The sequence below is a fragment of the Haemaphysalis longicornis genome, unplaced genomic scaffold (assembly GCF_048455015.1).
Source record: "Haemaphysalis longicornis isolate Haplotype H1 unplaced genomic scaffold, Haemaphysalis longicornis Haplotype H1 scaffold_1, whole genome shotgun sequence".
Classification (NCBI taxonomy): Eukaryota; Metazoa; Arthropoda; class Arachnida; order Ixodida; family Ixodidae; genus Haemaphysalis; species Haemaphysalis longicornis.
In genome coordinates, this window is record NW_027526203.1 from 403,965,955 (window position 1) to 403,981,407 (window position 15,453).

Consider the following 15,453-nt stretch of genomic DNA (forward strand, 5'->3'; position numbering starts at 1 on the left):
GGGTATTGTCGCTATTCACCATTGTCTGCACTATGACTTGGGACATCAGACATCATTCAGGCAGGTTGACTGAGCTTTTAATCAAATGAGGAACTCCAAAATACATACTACTTTCAAATGCACAATAAGACATATCTGGCAACGTCCAGCCTGGCAATGTTGAATTCATGCTTTGCTCAATATTTGTGACTTCGTACTCTATCAAAAAAAAAAAAGAAAAAGAAACGAGGCAGAAGCTCCATTGCTCAAAAGTTCATTTCTGAGCAATGGAAGCAACTGCTGTCGGCAAACCATCGCCAAAAAAAGTACAAAAGGTACAATTGTTCGTTCAAAATTGCAACTAACTTGTTTCACCTAATATCCTCCCAGCTTTTTTTGCCCGCATCGTGTACTTTGTATATGATGCCAATGCATTTCATTTTTTAAAATGTTGTAGGTCAACATGCTAAAATTTGTTTTGCTAGCCTTGTGCAAATGAAATCTGCTTTGTCTTTGCCATGGATGTCTTATATGCCACTGGCAGTGGGTCACATTTTGCTGGTGACAAAAACTGGATGGGCAATGGACAGTGATAAAAGCAGTACACAGTGGTCATTGTTGCTATCACAATAATAAAGGGCGCAGCTGAGATAGAATGATAAAATTTAAGTTTCGAAGTGCTGCTGCAACAAAGAAAGGTCCCCCCTGCCTTCAACGTGCGGGTACTGTTGTGTAGTTCATAAGTCTTCTTGCTGAAACCGAAAAATTATTTTAGCACTATATTACAAAATTTCAGGAACCAATACGTGGCTTTCTCAGTAAATCTGAGGTGGATGAATAGCATATCGCTGTTACTTTAACTTATAAAGTGGGCTTCACTAGCAAACTCATGAGTTCAACCTAACAGGACACGCACCCAAAGAGATCAAGCACAACCAATACAACTTGGTCACTGAGCCGAGCATAAACCTCCCTGCATTGCCAACAGTGCCAATCACGAAGCACTTAGGCAAGCAGGATACACAATATCGGTTGTGTCCAGTGCAGAAAAAACAACTTGGTCATTGAGCTGAGCACTGAAGTCAGTTTCCAGGGAACGAGCTAACATAACGCTATTGCTAGACACTGCAAGGACCTCGTTGTCAGCACAAGTAAGACCACTTTCTGGACCGTCGAGGATAAGTGAGCCCTTGGACCTGATCCCTCCACACTCCAAATCGGGCTCGCCATACTCTGAAATGGTGAGAAAGACTGCAGGTTCTGGCAGGGTGGCACACGGTTCAGTCAACAGCTTGTCAGCCGACTGTGCCTCAGCAGTGCTGTCACAGTGGCCAGGCACTGGCACAGCTTGGGCCTCTGTGACAGCAGCAGCAGTGTCCCCAGGGTGCTCCTCCAAGACATGTTTTTTGTAAACGCCAAACTCGTTGCAGGCAAAAGTGCACTGGGTGCACGGGTACATTTTCTTTCCGCTGTGCTTCTTGGTATTGAGGATGTGCTTCCGCAGGTTTTCCTGATTGCTGCACTGATAGCTGCAGTACGGGCAGGTGTACGGCTTCAGGCCGAGGTGAATGCGGCTGTGCCTGAGCAGCTGCCCTCGACGTGCAGCCTTGTAGTCGCACTGAAGGCACCTGAAGGGCCTCTCACCTGTGTGCTGCCTCTGGTGTTCTTCCAGCAAGTGGCCCTTTAAGGTGGTATAACTGCAGTAGTTGCACATATAGTGGGGCTGTAGTTTCGCTTTGTGCTCAATGCCACGGAGCAGCTTGTTGCGATTACGACCCCTGTAACGCTGCGTAGGCTGTGCCATGCAGGAGCTTGCTGCTTTTGAAGGGCTAGGCTCGGAACAGTGGGCAGACTTTTCGTGACGACGCAGCATGCTTCGACGCACAGCCCGGAAGGGGCATTGGCTGCAGCGGAACTTTCGCAACCCGAGGTGATGCTTCATGTGGGTGCTGAGAGTACTGCGGTGGGCAAAGCGACGATCACATAACTGGCACACAAATGGCTTCGCGCCAGTGTGTTTGTGCATATGCAGTTTCATGTACGGCTTACTAACAGGCTTTTTACAATGTGGGCAAGGAAGTTGCACATTCTTGCGCTTGATTGTCACATTTGCGTTGTCTGCTGCTGTCCCAAGTGTACCAGGGGGAACATTTGTCTGAGCCCTCATGAATGGCTCCGACTTTGCACATGGGAGCTCCTTGTTTGCTTGTCCACAGATTGTGCCACGACACTGGTGTTGATTCACTTCAGCGGCAGATGAAAACTTTGTGCCGCAGACAGTACAGGGCCACTTTGAAGTTCCCCGCCCTTGCACAAGCACCGAATTCTGGTCCCTGAGAGGAGAGTTTTGTTCGGTGTGCCCTAGAGCAGCCATATTGGGCAGAACAATATGAGCAGTGCTGTTTGCCAGCAGCGGCTCAGTCAGGTCAAAGGTTGCACTGTTGTCATAAATGCAGCTGTCTGTGGATGACACTTTTGCAGAAGTACTGATGCTCGTGCGATGTTGTTCCCGCTCCACATGAAGCCTCCCTTCTTTCTGAGCTAAAGTGCCACTGTACAACGGATGTCTGATATGCGGCTCTCTCAAGGCATCCCTGGAGTCCCACTTGTCACTTTTTCTGCATGCTCGCTTCTCCTGTAGAACTGCTGCACTAACAGCTTCGGCGATCACTGGACGCTGCTGTCTTCGTGATGTTGCTGTCACCCTGGATGTTGTGCCACTGCCACTTCGCTTAATGTGGTACCATGTTTCTTTGTGCCTGGACAGCGTAAACTTGTTGCGATAATGTCTGTTGCAGGGGATGCAGACAAATTCCTCCGAGATGGCAGCATAAGCCTGGGTTGCTTGTAGTGGAATATCCTGCACGTAAGGGAACCCCGAAGAGGCATATGTAATTGCATACTCATCACTGTACAGCAGTTTTGTTGTTGCATTCAAGGTCAGTTGCTACAAAGTTGCTGCAGTCTAGGCAGGCCGAATCAAAGTTGAAGCTCTTGTATCTCATGTATAATTATGTCTGGCTCACTGATTTGTCTCCCCACATAGCCCCTGTATCATGCACCAATACTCATTGGAGTAATGGCAAACAGGCCAAACAATATTGTGCTAATATTGATACATTCAATTCTTCATTTTCCCTTAACACCATAGCAGCCTGAAGTCAGTTACCAAAGGGTGTTGTTGACAGCCCTAGTGGTGAAGTGCTCCTCGCAAATTGAAAGCTATGCCTGAATGATGCATCTTTTTATACTATTTTTCATACCTTTGTAGTAAATGCCTCTTTTAACATGCTTTTGCACCGTATGTGCTCACTCCTGCCTGGACTCAATAGAGCTCGCAGTATTGCAAATGAATAAAGGTTATTCATAACAAACAAACATGCCTACTCAAGTATAATGCTGTTACACTCGTACCCTGTGCTTAAAGGGGCCACGCAGACAAAACACAAATTTGGTTCATTCGAAAGATTGCCTTATTAGAATCATACTGGCAGCACTTTTAACGCACACTTTGCTCAAATAAGCTATATAATTACGAAAAAATGGAGTGGCCATGCGACCCACTAGCTCCTTTCTCGCTACAGAACCTACGATGTCATATGCCCAGCTGTGCGATTGGCTGAGGCCGGCAAAAGCAAACGCAAATTAGGCAGGGCTTATAAGCGTGCCGAACGAGCTATTCGAGCGTAAATTTAGGGAACATTCTTTTTATAGCCGTAAGAACGGTGGGGTAAACAGTGAAAGTTACGAAAATACACGTAAACATAGAAGTACCGATGTGCACTGCTGTTGGTATTGGGCACACTATGCTTGTTTTATCTGCACAGCAGTCCGCCGCTTTGGAGTTGTTTTACGCTACACTGGCCGACTGACATAAGCGACATCGCCTTACGTGACCCTGTTTGTCGAGCATACCCAATGTTTCACAAAATGATTACTTTCTACCATAACAAAAACAAGCCCGGTGCAAATACGTTCACAAACAAAGCAACAACGGACACTGGTTTGCTGCTCAGTATGGTAGCGCCAGCTGGGAGGACTGAGAGTAACGAAGGCTGCAGAACCTAATGATGCACTGGAAGTTTGTTTGAATACCCGCCATTGTGACTTCATGGCAGACATCGCGAACACACATGATTTGGCGGGAGAATGAAAGTTTTAACCTAAATTGATTAATTTATCGGTGAATACGGCATCGTTTGCTGCCAGACAAGCGCTGGGGCACTATACAACATAAAATCTTTCGAATAAAACAAATTTGTATTTTGTCTACTTGGCCCCTTTAAGTACCCTGCTTGTGGTTTACATTTCTTGCTGCTCCGCTTCAGTAGTCTGGCTTTTTTTTACTAAATTGTCTTTGTGATGTGGCTGTAAAAGTCTAAAATTTGTGTGTTAAGCGCTAACCACATGGAGCGATTTTGCAAGCGACTTGGGGAGCGACGCGACTAGTGACAAACTACTTTTTGCCGCAGACCAAGTCGCTCATCGAATCGCTCGGTTCTGGGCCGCCAGAAACAGTCTCTCGCCTCCCGGAAGTGGCCTCAGCGACTAGCCAATAGGAGAGCCCCTACTTAAGCACACAACCTCGGGTTTTGGAAGAGAACTGGGGGGAGATTTGGCGCGCGCATAAATCCGCGCAAACGGCGTTTGCGATGGAGTGGCAAAGAAAGCTTTGCATGGTAAAGCTTGTGTACATGCTGAAGCAGAAGCGAGAAGGCTCCAGCACACACTGGGTGAGATCTGTGTAGCAAAAACAAGGTCAAGAAAGCGAATTCATCACGGCGTTCATGTTGTAGCTGAGGGACGAGGCGCAGAAGGAAAAGCGCGCGCTATCGCTAACCCAAGTGCAAAAAGCAAGGTAGAAAGTCGTAATAATTTTTAGGCATGTTTTTTTATGACAAATGAAGGAAAAAAAAATGTTAGTAAACAACCAGCGTACCAAGCGCGTTACTATGCGCAGTGTGGCAACATTGAAATCGCCGTCCTCAGTCGCTTGAGCCGTCGCTGTCATGTGGTTGCCTCGGCGAGCGACTTTGGATCAGCGACTGCGAATCCTAGTCGCGTCGCCGGAAAAATCGCTTCATGTGGTTAGCGCTTCAGTGGTGAGGGGGGCTCACAACTCACCCCGTGTTGAGCCACAGCCTTCCAGTCAGTCCGGGAGGTGGGCCCCCAACCGGGTTTCCATTTGCCACCGGTATGTGAAGTTGGTGGGTAGAGGTCATTGTCGCTGTCGTCACCATCTTCTACGTCGTCATATGCCTGGACGACCTTGTTTGTGGTCGAGCCCCCATGCGACTCACTTGGGATAACCGCCTGGATGCTTTGTAGCTCCAGTGAAGAGAAGAAATCATCCGCCCGCAGTGGCGGTGGCAAATAATGGTGCTCGGGTGTAGGTGATGCCACAGAAGGCAGCGCACTGTCATGGCGCACCATCTTGTAACAGTGCTGCTTACGATGAGCGATGTAGTTCTTCAGCCCAGAAATCGAGGCACTGCACCGAAGGCACAGGTGCGTATCGTCTTCTTCGTTGTCATACATTGCTAGGAACTACTTGCGTCGGCTGGCACAGGCTTGTTTTTCTTCTAAAATGCGATTCTGCACAACTGAAACAAAACGAAACCAAGCCGGGTTAGTCGAGTGTATAGGCGATTCATTTCGCACTTATCTTTAACAGCGTACCGCTTGGGCAGAGTGACTGCTGGCAAAACTATACAAAGTTCGGTAGCATGCCCCAGCTAATATCTTATTTGAAGGCTTCATGGCTAGAGCACACAACACAACACTTCCGTATATCTTGGGTCATTACGCTGTGGTGGCGACAATAGTAGTAGCTTCCCAAAACACCGCCAAGGGTAATCAAAGAGAACAAGAGGTTCAAAATTAGACCATAAAACAGATTGTGCAGAGGCAAACAAGAAGAACAAGTTTGCAGGGGATCGCAGAACGTGTGCTACGATTGCGTCGCAGCGGTAACCACCACATGTCGTTAAGAAGGGTAACCTGCCACTTAAACGCCGCACAAGAAAGACGAAGGCGACAATAAGGCTTACATTTAGCGTCTTGACCAAAAGACGATGGCAATGCTGATTATGGTTTCGACGTTGGTTTCGGCTGCTGTCTGACCCCGGTGACTTAGTACGTCGATAATAAAAATTACTATAATTCTTGTACGTACACCGACCAATCGATTGATCCAGCTACACCATAGTCTCCCAGCAACGCTCAGTAGACGGACCAGCTGTAAAACCTAGTAAAACGAATGGCTAAACGGTAAAACCACCTAAAACGGGTGAAACACAGCTGGCTGGCCATACCACAATACAATAGTGCGCCATTTTGTTTAAACGATTTCGATTTCGACGATTTCGGCTGGCTGAGTGGCTTCTACCATAATTAACGTCTTTGATTGCTTATTATTTAAAAAAAATTTATAATAGCAAAATTAAGTAACTAAAATTTTTATTTTATTTGCTATAATTTATAATACAGGCAATGTAATTTTTTATAATGGTCCTTATTTTCACGTCCGCCGTCGAAACACGTAGCGCCCAATTTGAACACTTCGTTCTTTCTCTATGAGTTGATTCCAGCAGTTTATCTGGTTTATCTTCGGTGGAGTGAGTGACAGTTAAGTGAGAGTTGTTAACAGCGCTTCGAAGTAGTGCATTGCGTGTATTTACTTGGCAGGTAGCTCAGTAGAGGTCTGCCCTTGAGCAGCTTAAAACGCATCTTTGAAAAATAAACGACGACTGAAGAAACTGTCAAGTAAGTGTCATATCCTGCACGTGCACAACACACTACGCATACAATGTGATACTTGCTTCACAGCCACGTCTTCGCTATATCGCAAGAAGAATCAACACACCACGTGTACAACACGCTAAATAAGTAGTTGAAGCAAATGAATTTTAAATTCCTGAACTGTTTGGAGAGCCAGTTCTGTTTTATCGTGCTATCTCCCGAAAGCTGTGCAGTTCATGCCATTTGAGAGCTGATTTGCCAGCGTGTGTGTTGCTGAGGCATGAAACGATCGCCTGTGAAGTATTCTTGCGTTCCCTTTGTTAGGTTCCGCGATGGTCGATAATGCACCCTCTGAAAAAAAGGAGAATTTGCCTCCGGTGAGTGATCAGCACCACTTCATTTGTACTTTTCTTTATTTGTTGTGCAACCTTGTTGCCTAAATACTAATATTGTTTAGTATGCCTACTATGAATGATCGCTCTCAAGTACGGTTGTTTGCATGAATGCTCATCAACAGGTTAACAGTATGTTATGCACAGGAAAATCCGCGCTGTCACAGTTAAGAAGGAAATCACTCATTTTGCACTCGTTGGTGCAATATTAGGAAAAAAATGGCAAGTGGTAAGCCTACTTTGAGTTTGTATTTTGTTGTGAGTGAACTGCAGGCTGGTACAGAACCGTATGGAGTTTCCCCAGGGTACGGATAAACTGGTAGTAGCGCTGTGTAATTGATGCGAATGACAACATTACGTTTTTGTTCCGTTCGGTTTGGGACGAATTCCTTGTATTCGACAAACAAGCAAAAAGAGTACAGTTCAGTGGTCAAAACATTTACGAGTTTGGACACGCGAGCAGCAGCTGCAAGGAACTGCCAGCGATGTCTACTGTCATCTACGAGCAAAATGTGCAAAATCACATGTGCATGATTGAGCAACAGCTGCTTATCGAATGAAGTGCGCAGCGAGCTGTAAAGTTGGCATCTGGCTTTTACTCTCGTGGTTGCCAGAGGCTATCTGAACATGGCTGGCTGGTACCTATTGTGGCAACTTGCATAATCATTCTCATACATATTTTACGTATTATGGAGCGCACCCACAAAGGCGGTTTGGTCAGGGCTTGTTGTAATTTTTATTCTTTATAAAGTTCTTGAAAACCACTGAAATGCAATAAATACCATCCATCAAAAGAAAAGAAATATGAAGACCTGTGTAGAGTAAATAGGGTGGACAGTAGCGGATACAACAAGTGCATGAAAATACTGGCATACCTCTGTCGTGCACGGCTATAGCAAATGACCCCCAAAAAAAGAATGGCAGAGAGTGAGACAGGTAATCTGTTTAGCGACGAGAGAGGATCTCTATGGAGCTTTCATTGACGCATAGACATAGGGCAAGAAAGAAAAAAAGGACTCTATGACCTTACAGCATGTCGGAGGTCATGCAAACAGGTCACAAAACCACACTGAACTGAACAAGTTGAGTCGAGGAATTATGCAACACAGAAAAGCCAAGGAAACTTTGCAGCACTGAGAGCGGGAAAAACCATGGACGCTGCACAGCTAGCCAAGGCAGGCATAGTTTGAAGATACAATAATTGGCTCAAGAGCGATGCACTTTAAATGCTAAAATATCCGAAACTGGTGTTTCGGATATTTTAGCCAGTGGTGTTAAGCTAGGACAAATATTTGAAGCAAGTCCCATTAAAAAAAGAGCCTACCAGGCATCCGGACATGGGATTTGACTAAAGACCACAGTGCCATGGAAGACAGGCAGGCTGAGCCTTTTGCACATGAACTGCTGGAAAAAGTGTCAGGCAACGTTATTAACTAAAATTAGAGAGGGTTTTCAGGTAGTGTTCACTTGAAGGACCTCGCTGGGGAGAAATGTGTGTCCTTCTTGTGTTACTTCAAATTCTTGCTGAAGCCGGGATCGTTTGTGCAGCTTGTACAAACTACCCATGATGTCACCTCTCCAACTGACTTGTAGAGGGAGGCATGACATGTCAGTTACATGGGGCCCGATTATCTCAAAGAGGGGCGTCGTTTTGAAACGACGCAGTAGTGCTATGCAAATGCATGTGTTTTTAGGGTTGTGGCACCACTTTGAGTTGTTTCAAGACGTGAGAATCCCTGCAGAAAATCACTGTGGCAAGAGCGTGAAGCGACAAGCGAAACAGTGCTTTTCTGCAGGGATTCTCACGCCCAGAAACAACTCAAAACGGCGCCCCAACCCCAAAAATACATGCATTTGCGTAGCGCTACCGTGTCGTTTCAAAACGACGGCCTCTTGTTTGTTTTAGAGAATTGGGCCCATGATATGCGGCGTGGTGGGAAATGGGATGGAGTTTCTCCTCCATTTGAATACTGCCTCATTGACGTAAAGACAGAGAGAGAGTCTGAGAAAAATGAAAATTGACACATTTTCCTGGACATTCTGAAGCAGCTTAAGACACTAAAGGCTGAACAATTTGTTGTTTTAATTTAAAGTATCACACATTTCATAGGTCTTTTTGCTTGATGGCAAAAGGCACCTTCTTCTTCTTAGCTAAGTAATAAATAATTAAAGCTGCCATGACTCCTGTTTCCCTGCAATATCTTTTTGGGACATTAGAGAAGCGTGGTAAGCGAGTCGGGGCCCTATTCTAAACCTTGCCTGGGCGCTTTCATACCGAAGTGGTGCCAAAAAAATATTTTTATTGGCTTTTAGTCTTTTGGGGTGCTAGTGAAGGCCAATCGGAGCAGGCCTTTGGGAGGATGGGAATGCACGGGTAAAATAGAAAACAGGGCCCCTGAGCGAGGTAGCCATGAAACCCCTGCGCAGTGCCACCCGCCTGGCAGAAGGAATAGAAATTTCCCATGCAGTTAGCCATTATGAAAGTGGATGGCAACTGCCGTAGCTCATTGCACTAATAATCTCCAACTTTTTTTGCTGGAAGTTAAGTATAGTGTATGCACCTCTAGTAAGTAGGCACAGCGTAATCTTGCATTCACCTGCGCATACTCGACAGCTTTTGCACCCCAAGGCAAGACATTTAACTGACATTGAAACTGAAACAAAGCCCACCATTAGTGCACAGAGCAAGAATATATATAGGAGGGGAAATAGCCCATTGGGGCAAGCACGGGTTGGAGTCCAGATAATGTTTCACTGAAAACCAATGTGGACTACACAGCTTCGTAGCTTCGATTGTGAAGGAGAGGGTAGTGGCACCTGATGGACTAAATGATAGCGGCTACAATTCATTTGGGGGATGCGCAGTGAAATGCTGATCGTGGCAGTTTCAAAGTTTCTTCTCCCGCGACAGACGCCAATAATTTATTCTAGGCCAAGTGCTTGTGGCATTACCTGGCCACCCTGGCAAGCGGCGTTTCCCTTGCTGTCTTGTTCTTACTCTGTGCATTATTGTTAGTGAGGCTGCATCTACTAGCTGAGGTTTGTGTCCTTTTATGAACATCCACTAGGCAGAAGCTGCCGGATATGTTTATTTGGCATTTAGATGTCCCTCCCTTGCTATTTTTTTTCAGAAAAATGCTTAGGCAACCGTTATCAATTTGTGGTGTCACAAATTAGTGCACGAAAAAGTGTTTGGGGCAGGGATACCCCTCCGCACTTCTCTGCCATTTTGTGCGTTAATAAACAACTGCTACCACGGCAAGTAGTGGCACTTTAATTAGGCACCAATTTACTTTTAGAGTTCAGTGTTCCTCCAAGCTTTCTCTAGGAATTCAGCTGCAAAACTGCTCTTGTAGTCTGAGAAAATTTTAAGGGAAAGCTTCATGAGGTAGACAAAAAGAAGTCGAGCCCAGACCTTTCGCAAACTAGCCACACTTCATTCGTCAAGTGTTTCTTTGATCTCGTCATCTTGTATAGTTTTCAGTGCAAACTTGAATTGAAGTGCAGTTGAACCCCTTTATAAGAGACACGAACCGGGGAGCAGTTTCTGTCTCTTGTACGAGATGTCTCTTATAAGCAGGGAACCATGTTTTCACTTACTAATCAGACCCTAGTTCAATGTGGGCACCGTCTGACTAAAACAAGCTCAAAAGAACGCTACACCATGTTGCAAAAGATTCATTCTAATTTATGTTTGGCCCCCAGAATTTATGAAACAGTTCTGAATCTTTGTTTGCTTCATGACCGTATTTACACTGTTTTTTACAACCGATTCTACAAGCTTTTTTTCCTTTCACTGTTTGTGGAAGATGAATCGTAGGTGTTGAGTTCACAGGCCTGATGAATAGCCAGAGCGCACAGCTTCTTCCGCTGTGTGCTCAGGCTGTTCATTACGCTTGCAGGACTCAACATCTGCGATGCTTCTTGATTGGGAGCTACGCGAGTGGGAGAGCCCGCATGTGCGGTCGCGCTCCAATGGATGGCAGTAAGCTTCAACCACTTCTGTAAATTGCATTTCCATTGGCAGGGCTTCTCATCGTCATTTCGTAGGTGACTGAACCACTGTGTGTTTGCTGAAGTTATAATAAATAACGACTGCAGGCATCTGTTGTCCACCTGTGTTTCCACAACGGAAGTAACTGCAATTAGTGACTGGTGGCACTGCATCTGAAGTTAAAATGTCTGTTACAAGCGAGATTATTGATTAAAATTCAAGGATGCCTTGTCCCTTAACTGTCTTCTACATCCGATGTCTGTTATAGAAGAGGTCAATTTAATGGGAAAGATAGGGCAGCCAACCATGTGGGTGAATAGTGTCTCTTATACCCATTTGTCTCGTACATCCATGTCTCTTATAACGAGGTTCAACTGTACACGCCAACTAGCCCAGACTGTTACATTACTGTCGATATAAATATTGGAAGAGCACAGAAAAATGATCAAAGTACTCTTTCAGGAGAGCTATAGTGGCAACAGTCATGTTGCATTGTTTTAAAAATTGGTGTCTAAAAACTATTGCCTGAATGGCTGTCATTTATGCAAAAATTTTGCACGAAGGCCACAGTTAGGGGTTTTAAGGTTTAATTATAAATAGTTCAACACCAATATCGGAGTCATGCGTTATTTGTCCAGTTATTTTGGGATGGATGAAAGTCAGTTTTTATTTATGGGGGCATTTTTTACCATCATGCAGTGTTTGCAGGCTGGTGGTGCCTCCATAGGCACAGAGCTGAAATTCGCCATAAGCAAAACTTGCCAGGGGGGTACCACCAGTCCATGCAGATTTTGCAGAAGCTGAGCACATAGAAATTTTAATGTTAAACATTCTTAAGCTAGCTGTCCAAGGTTCTGTGGTCGCAAAATGTAAAACCTGGAAGGAGGTTAGCAGGTGGGGAGCAGGAGGACTCGTCGCTGATTGGCTGACAGGTGAAAGAAAGAAGACTTTAACCTGCGGAAGTGAAGAGGGTGATAAGTGGAGAATAAAAATGCCGAGTGTATCAAGTTCAACCCAAATGAACAAGAGATAATGTTTAACATGCGCAATTGCCTAGCCATTTGCCGTGCACTTTTTTTTTTCCGATTGCGAATTCACCAGGCAAATGCTGTTGCCAATCTTTGTGCAAACATTCTGGACAAAAGCATCTTCAAGTGTTACAAAAATGTTCCAACTTGCAATATGTATAATTTTATATTTATCTAGTACAGTAGACTCATGATAATTCAAACTCGATGGGACCCCTGGATTTTGTTCGAATTATCAGAAGTTCTCATGAATATGGCTCACGGCAACTTGTGTTGTAAGGAAACGTTCACAGATATTTAATAATACAACATTCACACACAATACTGAAGTGCTAGTCACACTTTGATAAAATCACGAATGTATGACCGCTTTGTCTTTGCATGAGAGTTTAAAAGAAAGTTTTCGATGCTAGCACGGTCAGCCAGTGGCAGTGTATACAGGTTTTTGGTTTTATTTGTGCCGTTAGTGATAAAGATGCAAATGCGCAGTTAGAAGTGGCGACTACAGGAGATATTTTCTGGCAAGGACAAGCCAAAAGTATGAAATAATCAAATTTACAAAGTAGAGCAGTTTGAATTAAGCGGCTTTAAAATGCATTGAATACGTAGTGGGCCAGCCAAAATTTTCAAATTTGTTTGAATTATCGCGAGTCTACTGTAACAACTTCATGCAGGAAGTTATTTGATTCCAACGCTGCAGTTTTCCGTATACAGTGAAAGCTCATTAATTCAGATCCCGAGGGAGTAAAAAAAGCGTACTAATTATCCGAATGTCGAATTCGAATGACTGACAAAAACAGCTCATTCACAATTCTTTTTTGCGTACCTTTACTTTGCGAAGAAGTTGGTGATGTTAGCTTGTCTCTTGGCGGATAGCTGGGTGAAATGAGCAGATTTTCGGACGTGCGACAATCAGTGCAGGGCAAGAGTGTTGCACGGAGCATCATGGCAGAATTCTTTCAGAACTGTGAGAGTATCCACAGCTTCTTTTGCAGTACGATCTGTCGGGAATACGACATCGGACGTCTCATTTGCTGCACTGAGGGCATTGTTGATGAACTCAGTCGCTAAACTGGCCGGTGACAACAATGCCGTCATCGATGGCACGGCCGCTGGATGAGGGAGCATGCAAGGTGCCAATGGCAACATAGTCAGCAAGCTGAACTTCGGAGGCGGTGGTCCAAATGAAGCAGTGCACGTGTAAATTGGCGCCGAAATAACGAAGGTCGCAGCCATAGGGAAATGTACATTTTTGAAGGGAGAGAGTAGGAACGCCCAATTATCTGAATTAATGGGGGCCAAATTAACGAGGTTTTACTGTGTGTTTTCTTATTTAAAGTATGTAGTGGCAGTGTTTTTTCACCTTTGTGTGGGAAAGAAATACTGCAGCAAGAGGGCACTTTTGTTTCATTAGAAGTTCACTCGATCCTGGGAGTGATGTGTTTTCTTTCATTTATGAATAATGTGAGGTATGTTGAAAAAAACAATTTTTTTTTTCATAGTCGCGCGCATTTGTTGGGGCACAAATGTGCCCCCCCCCCCTTCCCCCTTTTCCCTTCCCCGCCTCCCTTTGCTATCAGCGATGCGGAAGCCGTCACTTTCTGTTGAACTTGAATCGCGCAGGGCGGCCGCCGCGAGGCCGGGGGCGCCGCTCCTCCGAGACCGGGGAGCCTGTGGAGGTTGGGGTCGGGCGGGGAGGAGGGCCGCGGGTTTGCGACATGTGGCTCAGGCCGCGAATAGCGGACGCTATATTTAGTGCTGTTGGGGGCCACTCATCGAGGTTTTCGTGCTGGCCTTGTCCAGCGGCGGACGCGTGCTAGCGGCGGCGCGTCGTAACCCGCTGCCCTGCCATGGGCAATCAGCCTGGTGTGGCCAGGATGGACACTTCGGACCCGGTGAGCTTTCACCAAATCCAGCGTCCAGTAGCGAACGCTGTTTGCGTCTAGTTCAGCGCCTGAATTGTGCATGAAGTTTGAGGTGACTCGGCTGCAGCATACAGTTACGGAATAATTTAGACCGGCCGCCATAAGGTGGTGAAATTTCAGGATGCTATTATTTTAACCTTATGGAAGCGTGGCCGTGGCTGAAGCCAGCAGCGGCTGCCAGTGCCATCAGCGCCAATGTCAAGTTCACGGATGTCTGCCGAATCACGTGCGAGTGCTGGCTGTCGCTGCTTGTTTCGTTTCGGTTAACGGGCCGGAACTTCGGGGTTACTGGCCGCCGAAATAACCTCCGAAAGAATTACAGTCGGGGCCGCCTGCATCTGTACCGCAGCTTCAATGCATTGGTATAAAATGCGGGCAGGAGTCGGGTCCCTGATGATGTCGCCTTTCTGCTCTCTGATCGTTCTGCTACGTTCAACGTTCTTGGATTGGGTGATCACGTTGGCAATGTTCTCGGAAAGCGCGGCAGCCCGATCACGTGATTTTCAAACCTGCCGCGTTTTAGCGCCGAGCCCTTAGACTGTCGCTAGAGTGAACTAGAACTGTCACCGTGAAGGTGGTACACAAATGGTTGTTTGTGATTTGAGGGAAGGGAGCACCCACAGAGCGATTGGGCGAGGGTAGGGAACTTGATGTAAAGCATTACCAAAAGACGCGGGGTGGGAAATAAGAACGAAACGGGACAAAACGCAAGGAAACAAGAAAGTAAAATTTAAAATGCAGCAGCAAGAAAAACTATAGGAGAACGTGTAACCGAGAATAATTTTACGAAGCAAGGAAAACTGGCGGTAGCAAAGCCGAAAGTGCCCTCTCCTCTTCGTCGTAAAATTTAACTTATATTTGAGCTGCAGGTCTGGATTGTTATTAACAGACGCTTACCTGGTTTGTAGTCAACCCGAATCCTTAGAGCACTTGGTTTGAATGTCGCCATTTCTCAGAGCAAAGATAAGTTTACCTAACTGTTCCATTCGAACGCCTTCGACTTATACTAAAACCCACTGTACTTCTCTCATTCGGCCCTACAGCCTTGGCAGAGCAAAGAGAGAAATTTGCTCCCCCTTCCTTGAATTCATCATGCCCACCGGAAGACTCATGCTGATATGTACAAAAATTTGTATTCCCATTTCCTTTTACCAATGGTAGTTTTACCATTCTAAATAACGCTTTTTAACTAGTTAGACCAATCTCAAGCCCTGGCCAATCCCCCTCAGTGGGTATGCGTCATTACCCCAAAGGAGGAGGAACCAGAGGAACGGTGGAGGGTGCAGTGCAAGAGATGCATATTCTAAAAAGTACATTTGGACGCATAGTGGCCAGCCGGTCTCCGCAACAAAAAAAATAATAATGCGCGCCGGGCAATACATTCCTGTGGGACC

The 15,453-nt window shown here is 45.7% G+C and overlaps 2 protein-coding genes across 7 annotated transcripts in view; one reads left to right on the forward strand and one right to left on the reverse strand.

The window, feature by feature from the left end:
- Positions 1-398: 398 nt before the first annotated feature.
- Positions 399-6,341, reverse strand: LOC144155448 (uncharacterized). 4 transcript variants are annotated; one of them, XM_077686892.1, is made up of 3 exons: positions 6,155-6,341; positions 5,104-5,582; positions 399-2,839 (listed from the first exon to the last, which is right to left on the reverse strand). In XM_077686892.1, exons 2-3 carry the CDS (start codon positions 5,515-5,517, stop codon positions 974-976), a joined length of 2,280 nt encoding a protein of 759 aa, XP_077543018.1. In that variant the 5' UTR covers positions 5,518-5,582; positions 6,155-6,341; the 3' UTR covers positions 399-973. The 4 variants fall into 4 exon arrangements, with proteins under 4 accessions (XP_077543018.1, XP_077543017.1, XP_077543019.1 ...); XM_077686891.1 differs by having other exon boundaries at positions 6,030-6,341; XM_077686893.1 differs by lacking the exon at positions 6,155-6,341 and adding an exon at positions 5,659-5,994.
- A 198-nt stretch (positions 6,342-6,539) lies between these two features.
- LOC144155450 (uncharacterized) overlaps positions 6,540-15,453 on the forward strand; it is a 65,223-nt gene continuing 56,309 nt past the window's right edge. For 2 of the 3 annotated variants that reach the window (XM_077686895.1, XM_077686897.1), the window contains exons 1-2: positions 6,540-6,744; positions 7,045-7,097. In XM_077686895.1, coding sequence (XP_077543021.1) covers positions 7,053-7,097 — 45 coding nt within the window. In that variant the 5' untranslated portion in view covers positions 6,540-6,744; positions 7,045-7,052. Of the gene's footprint in view, positions 6,745-7,044; positions 7,098-13,873; positions 14,030-15,453 lie in introns of those variants that run through there. The other variant, XM_077686896.1, reaches the window with a different exon arrangement.